At 45.4% G+C, this 12,106-nt stretch overlaps 1 protein-coding gene across 2 annotated transcripts; it reads right to left on the bottom strand.

The window, feature by feature from the left end:
* Nucleotides 1-11,831, bottom strand: ncapg (non-SMC condensin I complex, subunit G). 2 transcript variants are annotated; one of them, XM_062530706.1, is made up of 23 exons: nt 11,738-11,831; nt 10,573-10,690; nt 10,079-10,294; nt 9,555-9,783; nt 9,228-9,373; nt 8,998-9,082; nt 8,700-8,895; nt 8,250-8,399; nt 7,662-7,802; nt 7,422-7,545; nt 6,982-7,071; nt 6,612-6,797; nt 5,372-5,440; nt 5,003-5,113; nt 4,760-4,879; nt 4,285-4,527; nt 3,236-3,417; nt 2,797-2,968; nt 1,594-1,764; nt 1,112-1,235; nt 786-821; nt 607-676; nt 1-447 (listed from the first exon to the last, which is right to left on the bottom strand). In XM_062530706.1, exons 2-23 carry the CDS (start codon nt 10,678-10,680, stop codon nt 318-320), a joined length of 3,099 nt encoding a protein of 1,032 aa, XP_062386690.1. In that variant the 5' UTR covers nt 10,681-10,690; nt 11,738-11,831; the 3' UTR covers nt 1-317. The 2 variants fall into 2 exon arrangements, with proteins under 2 accessions (XP_062386690.1, XP_062386691.1); XM_062530707.1 differs by lacking the exons at nt 5,372-5,440; nt 11,738-11,831.
* Between the last annotated feature and the right edge of the window lie 275 nt (nt 11,832-12,106).

The following is a 12,106-nucleotide window of genomic DNA, read 5'->3' as shown; positions in this document are numbered from 1 at the left end:
TGTGTTGGATTTATTTTTATTAACCAAATAAACATGGTTTAGAACGTAGATGTTTAATACACTGTATAGGGTTATTTGATGATATTAAAAAAGTGTACAAGGTTGAGGTTGTAGAAATTGTAACAATATGTATTTTTAGTAAAGTAAGGTTAATTCTTCCTGCCAAAGAGCATTGTAACACCAAGATCACCTGAACAATTCAGTATGAACCAAGTGCTAACAGGAAATGCAGAAAAAGGTTATGTGAATTGACTTGAACCCCAAGACTTAAAACCTCACAGACAATATAGCTACTGTGTCTAACCAGAATTGGTCATCTATGACCCATTTGCTTCTTGGTCCAAGAGGGTGGCCAAGTCTTGCTTCGTCTTGTCTGCCGCCGCTGCTGCCTTCCCCCGACGGGTTGGTCTTTGAACCACAGGTGTGTCAGGGATATTTTCCCCATCGCTGCAGAGGAACAAAGCACATCCCAAAGGCTCTTAAGTCTGAACACATGACTCACACTGCACCCGACCTCATAGACATCCAGTCAAGGGAGCACACACAGCCAGCACAGCATTAACATCTCTTTGATGCACGTAGTCCAAAACCAGCGGCACAACTCACCTCTCCTCTGAGGAGTCCCGCGCTTTACTGCCTTTCCTGGCCCTGGCAACTGCACTTTTCTTCGGACCTCCTGTGAGAGAGAGAGAGAGAGAGTGAGTGAGTGAGAGGTTATCAGGGCAACCCTCATCACATCAGCATTCAAATGAAGGGTTAATGAGAAAGAAAAAGAAATCACAAACCTCTCCGGGGCCTCTTGACACTGATATCTTCAACATCTGCACAGAAAAAAACATGCAGTAGTTATTAGTATAAAAAGAGTAGCTGTGTGCAAATCCCACCTCTTGGCAGGTGCAGGTCAAATGGAACTAGCTTCGATAAAAAGAATGTAATGTCCGCAAAATGCCTGATGAAGACCCAGTAAGGTCGAAACGTTGCTTTTTTGAAACATAAAATGGGAGCTAAAAGCAGTGTTGCGGACATGACATTCTTTTTATTGTAGTTAGTTGTTTAACGCGTTGTAAATGCTTCAGAGTGTCAGCATGCGGAGGCTGCCCAGGTCACTGACCCCCAGCGTTCTCATCGAGAGCCTGCAGCGTGGTGTCCTGAGTCTTAGGATCCTTCTTCTGGTCACACTTCAGTCTGCTCGCGATCTTCTCCAGCGCCCGAAGGCAAACCTTATCCTTTACCTCCTGAGAACCACCAAAGAACATGGAGAGAATCAATGAATTAACAATCTTTCAGTGTGGTCAAAGGCTGTTAAATTCATCTGCTCATTTAAAATGTACTATATTCCTCTACAAATATTGAGTATATGAGCTTATTCATACTGCCTTCAGATGCATGCGCTATATTCATCAGATAGACCAAACTCTTTGCTTCTTTTGTTACGAGACTTAGCTAACTGGTTAATAGCGTGCACTGCACTGCCATACATCCTTTAGGGTTAGGCAATCAACAGGATGTTTAAAGGATTCGTCTCTGAGAACCTGAAAAGCCGCATGATCATATGTTCTTTGTTAGCTTAGCGCTCTCTCGCTCATGACCAACCTCTTGGATCTCCTGCAGGAGCAGCAGCAGGTCCTTCCTGAGTGGGCTGTCCTCGGCGCTCAGCTCCAGGCAGCTCAGGCTCTTTGTGTAGAGGCGGACCTCCGGGGCCCGCGGGTCCCTCAGGATCTCATTACACAGACGCACGGCCAGGCTATCGTGAACCGACAAACCCTGAGAAGACAGAGGCCATGTAAAGAGAATAGAGAAAGAGCAAAAAAGCACAAGAGGGAGAACAAACAGAAATGCACATTACAGCAGACTCGCCTTTTAAAGCGTGCAGGCAAAGTGCCATGAATGGGTTGCATTTCTCAGCACTGCTATGTTGTACGCAGTATAAGGTTCGACCATCCAATGGTAACACTACAGAGCCTAATGTGAATCTACTATACTGGACTATACATTTGAGCACATATGTTTAAAAGGTAATAACAGATGCTTGAGCAACACAAATAAGCGTACATTATATTTTCAAGTACTAACAAAAACAGTAATGGGGTGGCAACGGTATGCTCGGTAAGAGACACTACATTTGTACAAGTCCCTCAGCAGTCTTGCCACACAAAGTTCACTACTGATTTGGTCTCAAAACTGATTCAAGTCAGTCACATATTTCAGTTTAATTTTACTTATAGAGCGCCAAACATTACACATGTCTCGTGGCGAGTGTTAAACATCCAGAGTGAGCCCACAAGTGACGGGGGTGAGTAAAAACTGTTTCTTGGTGTTTTGAGCCCCCAACGTTGTCTTCAAGGCAGCGCTGCCTGGCAGGCGCTAGGGTTAGGCATGGGTTAAAGAGACCCTATGCAACTTTCTGCAGGAGACGATCGCTCTTTGTTTACATCTGGAAGTCTGAGACGAAGAACCACGCTTGCAATTTATATATTTAAATATAGTCTATACATGTATAAATATACACGCTAAAGCTGTCGGGGAAGCTCTGCAGAGAAAATGCAAGCATAAAACAAGCGAAAACGAACAACGAAACCGAAACCAGAGATGAAATCGCCAATCCTGCATAGTTCCTCTTTAAGGTTAGGGGTAGGATTAAGTGCCTTTAAGTCAACAGTGGCAGTGCTGCCTGGAACATGACGTTGGGGGCTCAAAACACCATCAAGCGGAAAAACTCCCTAGAACTGGGATACACATAGGAAGAAACCTGGGACAGATCACAGGACATATCTGCGGGCAGTGCTGGCGGCTCACCTGCAGGGCGGCGTCCTTGCCCGGCCTGACGAGGACGCTGGCGCGGCTGAGCTCGATCAGCAGCTCGGCCACGTTGGACACGTCCACCTCGGCCAGCGGAGACGTGGCCGGAGCCTGGGTCAGCGTGCGCACGGTGGGCAGGAAGCTCTCCTCTATGCACTCCTGGTGAGCCCTGCGAGGGTTAAACAGACGACTCAGTACGCCAACCCAACAACAACAAGCACACAACGCTGGTAGCATTCAAAGAGATATACTGACACAAAATTAAATGCTTTAATTTATCCTTAAATGACAGTTAATTGTCAATAAAAGCGAACGCTAATTATTTGTCTTCTGCATTTTATTTTTAGGTTTTTAAATCATGCAAAACAGAAAAACAATAATCAAGTTAATGAGATTGATGGCCGTTCTAAACACCCCTGTGAGACGTGTTGTGTACCTGCTCTCTCTGGCGTACAGCTGCAGGAAGACGCCTAGGCAGTGGCGCAGCTTGGTGTCGTCCTCGGTGACGGGGTTGTACCACAGCAGCACGAGACGCGACAGCAGCTTGGGACTGCTGATTCGGCCGCAGTACATCAGCTTGGCCAAGCCCTCGGCTACCTCAGTGCGCAGCTCTACCACCTGAAACACACAGATACAGAAATAAGATCCGCACCCGCCTCAGGAAATCATGCAGCCGTCAAATGTAGCAACGAGGGGTCTAGGCGGGTCAGCGGGGCGGGGTCGCTATAGCAACAACTCAAGGGCATGTCTGTAGGAACTCACAGCACGTCTCATGATAATTGGCCACATATGGGCTGAGGTGAGCTCACTTCCTACTTGCTGCCTTTGCTGTTCGGCTATAGTGGACAAGCGCTTTTGAGGGAAAAAGGCTTCTGGTGAGGGTTGGACAAATTTGTGGATTGTGTCGACGCACCAAGTCTAATGTCAATGGGAATGTTGCTGACATATGACATGACTTCACTTTCCGTTTGGAGCCAATTTCATTTAGCTGTAACAGATAACAACTTTAAAGATCCATCTGAAACTTTTGAGAGGTGTGCACTGAGGATCGAATCAAAAATCCAAATTTGGTAAACATGAGATTTAAAGGCACTCTAAGTGATTTTGGATAACATCATATCTGTTGACGTTCAAACAGAACGGAGAGCTATCTCGCTGCTCCCACCCCCTCCATCCTGTGCAACTGAAACCCTCCTAAACACACATCTCGTTGACCATGTAGTGAGGAGCCTGGTATCTACGGTGCTCTCCCACATACTACCTCCCCTGACTGTTAGTCTGTCCTGCTCAAGATATGTAATGGCTCTGGTTGAGATGTTCTGAACTGAAAACATACACTTTCATATGTATTTGGGACACACACACATGTATGAACACGCACACACACACACTCCCAGCAAGGCGCACGCACACGCACACACACAAAACCTTTGGAATATTTTGTAATGTCACAGTTTTGCTGATAAACCTAACAGCAGTGCATACCTCGCTGTCCAGGAAGTCCGTGAGCATCATCAGGATGCTCTGGACGGTGCTCTGGCCATCCTCCGACTCCACCTCTTCAGCTGGGCGCTCGGACGGCGCATCACTGTCGTCGAGTGCGTCCGTGCTCTGGGCAGGCTTGGGCGCGGGGCTCTGGCCCACAATGTCCAGGCCGTTGAGGAGCAGCTGGTCAATCAGCGCCCTCACTGCACTTATCCTGATCTTGGGCTCGTCCAGCTGACTGATCTGGAGGAGAAGGAAAAAAAAAAAGATTTTCAGTCTCTCAGCGATGACCGCAGCAGCCCAAAGGATATACAAACCCACAACGCTTACAGTATTCGAGCAGTTAGGCCTCTGGATACACGCATATTACCGTCCTCGTTCAAGTCAGTTACTATGTGTGTGCTACGTTTTTACAAGTGTCGTGTGTAAACGGGGTGTGTGTGTGTGTGTGTGTGTGTGTGTGTAAGTACTCTACCTGCAGTAAGAGCACCAGGTGTCTGTTGGCCAGGTCTTTGCTGTGGAGGGCACACGTGCCCAGACACACCACAGCCATGTTCCTCACCGCCGTGTTGGGATTGGCAATACCTGGCAGAACCTGAGGACACAAGCACACAAGCCTGCTTATTCAATCTGGATCAGGATATTCAATTTGCCGTGTGTGTGTGTGTGTGTGTGTGTGTGTGTGTGTGTGTGTGTGTGTGTGTGTGTGTGTACCCACCAGGGACTCTATTAGGGCATTGATGGAGGGGCGGATGCCCTTCTTGATGTTCATCTGCTTCATGAGCTCCACACACATGGTCAGACACTTGAGCAGCGTCTCAGGATCACTCTGAGGACAGGGAGGAGGGAAGACACGGTCAGACTTAACAAGTCAAACACAGAGCACATGAACTACTCCAGTTCATCTACCCATCCATTACAGTCCCAACTACTCCAGTTCATCTACCCATCCATTACAGTTAGCGATTTATTGTCTGCACCAATGTTCTTTGTGTTACACACATGTACTTTATCAAGTATGCCTTTGTTCAATAACACCAATGATCTTATAGTTTAGGTGGAAATATTACCTCTGGAGAAAAATTACCTGAACAAAACTGTTTTCACCATATAGTACGGACTGGGCCCATGCGGCTGTGCTGTCTGAAAGTGAGGACTAATGCACAACACATCCCCTTCTGTTATGTTCACACACACCATACCATCTGCCTCAGCAATTCCCATTCAGAGATGTGATCTGCTTCCAACTAGACACTAGAATCAAACCAAACCAGCCGACGCGAAAGCACCTCAAGGATTTCACCCTCCCAGCACTGCACCAGCTGCATGATTTCTCTCAGCGCGCTACGGAGCGACCAATCAGAGGCCCAGGCCGAGGCGGCACCAGATCAGAGGCGAACGCTACGGTTTAGCTGTAGCGGAGCAGGCCTGCAGGACTGAGCGTTCATTAGGGAAGAGCAGCATCAGGCGCGGAGCAGCGCACACCAGCCAGCAGAGATCAGCACAGCCTCGGCCCCCAGGCACACACACACGCACAAGCACTCAGAGGCCAGACTTTTACAGAATGATGGTTTGGTACTGAGGACGCTTTTAATTCCAATGCATGCTTTTTACTCCGTTCCAATTTCTTAGCGCTTCTCAGAAAACCTCGGCAGCAACTCAAGCTTAGTAATGCACAAAAATGGCAGTGTAGTAGGGTTACTGAAAGATGCACACCAGGCAGAGATAAAAAAGCTGCAAAAGAACACTCTCAAGAGGGTGGTTCAAACAAGACTCTCCTACAATAGGAGAATGGTTAGATGTGGTACATGATATATATACACTATGGAAAAGTTATCCTACTCCCTCAAAATCCAGACTGACACATTTTCTAAGATGTAGTCTAAATGGACAGTGTATGTTGAACATATAAGTCTAAGATCAAAATGTTCTTTTTTCTTTCTTTCTTTTAGAGAAGTGTAGTGAAATTCTCTCAGATAGTGCAGATTGTTCTAAATATTATATAGTATAGTATTACATAGTATATATACAAATTTAGCCTTAGATTAATTTAAATATATTGTAGGCCTGGGAAGAAATCTAATATTAATATGAGGATAACTATAGACACAAAAATAAAATCTATGTGATTTTCTTTTCTATTATGTTATTTATTTTTTTCCTTTCTCTTTCTTATCCTTTGTATCAGGAATCTGTAAAATATAACAAAAGAGAAAATATGTACATATATGACACGTGCATATATGTGCATATATGATATGTGCATGTGAATATATGATGCACACCAGGCTTCGGTAGAGTGGGATAAGCAGGGCCCTGACTTGTACCTTCTCCACGCGGACTTCTTTCTCCTTGTTGTCGCTCTGGGCAGCCTCGGCCACCATCTGGGCCCTGCGGGCCTCCAGCTCCGAGATGCGGTCCTTGAGCTCAGCCGCGTGGCTGAAGTCCTGCGCACTGATGCAGTCCTCCAGGGCCTGCTTGGCCTCCATGATGTGCACCTTCACCTCCGCCAGCTAGGCAACCAGAGAGGGGGGGAAGGGGAGGGAGTGAGTTTGAGTGCAGAGTACCACAATATGGTGGTGTGATGACCAGCTATGTGATCAAGAATAATTAACATTTATAATTATAAACAATAATATAAAAAGGTGAAATGACATCATCACGGCATTGGGGGACTATGGCATATTGATTTCATACCTTGACTTGCTTCTTCCGGTTTTCATTCTCGTCAATGGGTTCGCTGATGTGCACAATGGGTTCACGCACCTCAGAGATGATCTCAGCAATCTAGTGCAGATTGGGTGGGGTGACAGTTAGCACAACACAGTTAGTCAGCTACATCACCCCCAAGCTGAGGAATTCACTGCCAGACTACAGACACTCTGACTCAATCACTGACTTTAAAAGTAGACTGAAAAACCTATTTCTTCAAGAAAGCTTAAGGGCTGACTGACTCATTTTTCTTTTCTTTTTTTCTTTTTATGTGATGATTTTACAACCTTGTGAAGTGACCTTGGGTGTCATGAAAGGCGCTTTAAATAAAATGTATTAACAGTATTTGCCCCTCATGCAGTAACTGAGGCCTGGGCAACTATGGTCACTCAGGACAGAGCGGAGGACAGGAGCGGCCCACTCACCATCTCTATGCGCCGGTCATCGTCCTTCAGCACAGTCATGAGCTTCTCCACCAGCAGGGAGATCAGAGAGATGGGGGTGTTGGGCAGGACCAACATCTCCTGGAGAACGGCCAGCACCCGCTTCCTACACACACACACACACACACACACACACACAGTTAGTCAAGCTATCACAGTTCAGAGATCAGAGAGAGGAATCAGAGAACCCTGGTGGTGCGCTGAGCTGCCGTGTGAACTGACCGGCCGCCCTCCTCAGCTGTGTCCAGACAGCCGACCAGCAGGATGAGCTGCTTGCCGATGAACTCTCTGGTCAGGACCATCTCCAGCTGTGTGTCATCAGCCATCTGCTCCTCGCCCAGCATCGGGATGCGCTTCAGATAGCTAGGAGGCGCGCGCGCACACACACACACACACACACACACACACACACACACACACACACACACACACACACACACACACACACACACACACACACACACACACACACACACCACACACACCACACACACCACACACACCACACACACCACACACACACACACACACACACACACACACACACACACACACACACACACACACACACACACACACACACACTGTCAGCCAACTGTCTAAATACCACCCTCTTCTTGGTCTGAAATATTGAGTTAAAAACCTATAGGAGCCTGATAAAAAATGCTCATTTAAAAGAAAAGTAGTCAGATGGATTTAGAGGGTTTGTGTGTGTGTGTGTGTGTGTATGTGTGTGTAGCTGTGTCAGATAATGTGTTCCTGAAACAGAAAGGTCTGTATGCATGTCTTATAAAAATCTGATTAGCCTACCCATAAAGGTACTCTGCAAATATGACAGCCTCTGGAACCAGCTGCTCCAAGATCTCCTCTCCCTGGTCCCCTTTCTGCTTCACAAACTCACAGAGCGCTCTCCAATACAGCACGTTCTCACAGGTCAAAGCATCCACTGGAATCAATTTCCTGTACAAATGCAGAACACGCTGATTACACAAAACACCTGCACCGACTTGTTCATATGGCGTGATTATACAAATTGGACAGATTTCATGACCGGACACAAAAACATGGCAATGATTAATACATTTCACAGCAGTACACTTTTGTCAAATTGTGCTCCAATTCTTACTTCGTTGCCACCAGGGCCTTGTCACACAAAGTAAATAGAATACCAATTTCAGACAAAAAAAATGTGATGCGACTTTCACACACAAAAAAGGAGAAAGGCTAAACACCACAACCCAATCCTGAGAGGCCTCATACCGGTCATCCAGACTAACTCCCCCCTGCAGGAGCTCCTCAAGGCTCTCGGCCCTGGAGAAGAGGGCGTGGAGGACCTCAAAAGCGGTCTCGGCACAGTTCTCCACGTCCAGTCTGTGTAGGAGATCAAGAACCTTCCCGTCCAGCAGGCGCAGCCATGCAGGAAGCAGGCTACATTTCACCACCTCCTTCACACTCTCTGAGAAAGACAAACACACAATACAGCAGTGAGCTTTCTCTGACCAGCGTGGAAGCGTGACGTTTACGAGAGATCACTGCGCATCACGTTTGTGTCAGCTACCTGATGAGTCGTGTAGACCTTGCTGAAGCAGACTGACTCTCTGAGCAATGGTCAAAGCTCGCATATGCACCTTCTCTGCCAAAACCTGTAAAATAGATCAAAAACAAGCCGGTCATGACATAGAAGAACAACATGGACACGTTCACACAAAGAGTAAAGGGGAAAAAAAGACAGAGACAAAAACGAGAGCTCTCAACATGTACTGCCAATCCCAGCAGCCTGCATCATACCTCATAAGCCAGCTTGCGGACTTTCTCCTTCACGTCTCTGGTGCGCTTCAGGATTTTCGGCAGTGAGATGGTAGAGGGAGCAATGCAGGACAGCACGGCACGCCGCACCTCAGGGTTGGAGTCATTCTCAAGGATCAGCATGTACGCTGGCCAGGCACAAACAGAGGAACAGAACCGTCAGCACAGAGGAAAACGCTCCAGGATACACAACATCATATGCCGGTGGAGCAAGGTAATACAGCTAGACTGAGTGATTTATATAGAAGTTAATGCTGTTGGTGGTTCTTCCATTGAATGTAACCCTGTCTCAGTTTTTCAGTTTTGTACCTTTCATAGTGGGGCAGTCTGGGTTCTGGGGCTCCTGCAGCCGAGCCATGGCAAGCGCAGCCTGGATGCGGATGTTGGGGAATTTGTCAGTGACGCGAATCAGCATGGTTTCGTGAATTCGATCGAAGAGGTCGTCGTCTATCAGTGCATTCTCTGACATGCTACCCAAAAGCTTGTTGATGAGCTGACAGACACGGAAACGCACTGCATGACTGTTGGCATTGTGCGACTGAAAGAGACAAGAGAAGCATATGAGTTAATCAATACATGCTGTGTGTTTATGCAACCTCTTAATAAATAAAGTAAATATGTCATTACATGTTAGATGATGTTGCATGTATAAGCCAAAGTTTGCCAATGTTTATAAAATTGACATAGATATTTAGCGTACGCTTTTATCCAAAGTGACAGGCTCACAGGAGCAGGTACAGGAATCAAACCCAGACAGATTATTAAATGATCAATCATCAGGCTATGACAATAACACTGCTGTACCAAATCACACACGGAGATCAGAATTTCACCTCCAAGAGGAAAGTGAACAGGAAGTTCAGGAATGGATTTTCTTCCTCTTCCTCCTCCTCTTCCTCTTGTCCCTCAGTGACCGTAGTCTCAAAACTGGTTGCAAACTTGGTGGCAAAATCAATCACATTCTCCACTGCTGGCTCCCGTTTGTAGACAATCATGGCATACTTCAGGTAATGGACGAACTCTTCATGGAAGGCAGTTTTGTCTTCCAACTGTTGATACACACCAAATAGATTTAAAGACTCACAGGGGGAAAAATGCACATACAATATATAATGCCTAGATAACAAAAGTTTTCAAGTTCAAATGCTTAAACGTTCTTTGATACCACAAAATTATGGCAATCCAACTGACAAATTAAATCAAGTTGACTAGACCCTCAAATGAAGTACATGCAATATTATGGAAATATACAGTAACAATGCATTAGAAGGCTACACAATACAATACTTCTTTAGAGTACACCCGAGGCTGTTCCACCTGTACTCACCTTGTTGTATCTGCTCTTCAAACTGGCAGCAAGTTTGGCCTTGTTGTTGTGAGCTTTTTGTGCCCGCTGAAAGGCTTCCTTTATCTCAATATCATTGTCTGCAGTCATGTTTGCCTTCCTGTGTAAAAGAAGAAAAGAAAATCTAGTAGTCAGTGCCGTGCATAATTACAGTGACATGGCAGTGGAATTCTGAGGTGTAGTAAAATTGTTGATTCGCTCAAACAGGACATGCAGGGGAAAACACACACACACACACACACACACACACACACACACACACACACACACACACACACACACACACACACACACACACACACACACACACACACACACACACACACACACACACACACACACACACACACACACAAGAAAGCAAGTGAAATATAGACATAATAAGGACATGCAGAATTATGATAGTATTTTGGATAAGCACTATGTGTGCTGAATATCTGTTAGCAAAGGGCAGCCATGCTTGCGAAATCAACAGCGTAAAGTCTTCCTTCAGTTTGATCTTCGTTAAGTATGCCATGAGTGTTGGGTTTAAGATTAATATTCGTCGGCGGCAAGGAAAAGTAAACTTTAGAAGTTACCTTATTTTTCCAAGCCCCATCACAGAAAGTTACTCGATGCAACTAATGTTACCCACAAGCTAAAATGGTGCATGGGAAGTGCATTCAATTAACATACTTAAGTGTATAACAATAATTGTTCTCAATGTTAAAACCCACACTTAGATAATTGAATAATAAAAGAGCAATGTTTGTGATCTCTTGCCCAAGCAAAGTCGGCTACAGTGAACTTGTTAGCGAGTAGAGCTAATGCTAGGAAACACAAACTTAGATTTTCAATACACAATGACAACTGGGCCTATCGCCAAATACTGCCAGTGTTAGCCATGTATTTTTTTTTATTATTGAAATGTAGCGATGGTTATGGATCGCTAATTAACGTTAGCCAGTATCGACGATAAATATGTAGCTTCTACGATTGCTAAGATAAATGCTAAATTAACGTCACTATCCAAGCTAGCAGCTACGCCCCACAGATCAAGGAACAGTACAAACAACCATCTTTAGCAAGAATCTTTTGAGTAACCTGTTCCCGTCTTTTAAGCAACACTGCCCGTCTTGCTCAATGCTTTATTAACTATCACTCTTACTTTAGCGATGTCCTTCTGTCCAAAAGTATTCAGAGATTCCTTGAAGATTTAAAAAAAGATCTTGTCCGCCAGTTTTTAAATTATCTTCTTCGCCTTTGTTCAGTGGTCAACAATACAATTTTGTTGCAATACCGCCACCAACTGGCTTGGCGCTGAATAGCCAATGCGAGTTACATTACCAAAAATTTTCTACACATCTAAAGCAGTAACTTTGTTTTCAGCTACATGATTGCTATTCAATGTTTCTCTGTTTTTTATTTATTCATTTATTTATTTATTTTTTAAGTGGACGTTGCATCATACCACTTCTGTAGGAACATGTATGGTTTGGATCATTCTGGCCTATGCCAGCAGATATCTATTTTTTAC

The sequence above is a fragment of the Sardina pilchardus genome, chromosome 2 (genome assembly GCF_963854185.1).
Source record: "Sardina pilchardus chromosome 2, fSarPil1.1, whole genome shotgun sequence".
NCBI lineage: Eukaryota > Metazoa > Chordata > Actinopteri > Clupeiformes > Clupeidae > Sardina > Sardina pilchardus.
Note: the sequence above shows the minus strand (reverse complement) of the source record. Positions and strands in the feature narration are given on the sequence as shown.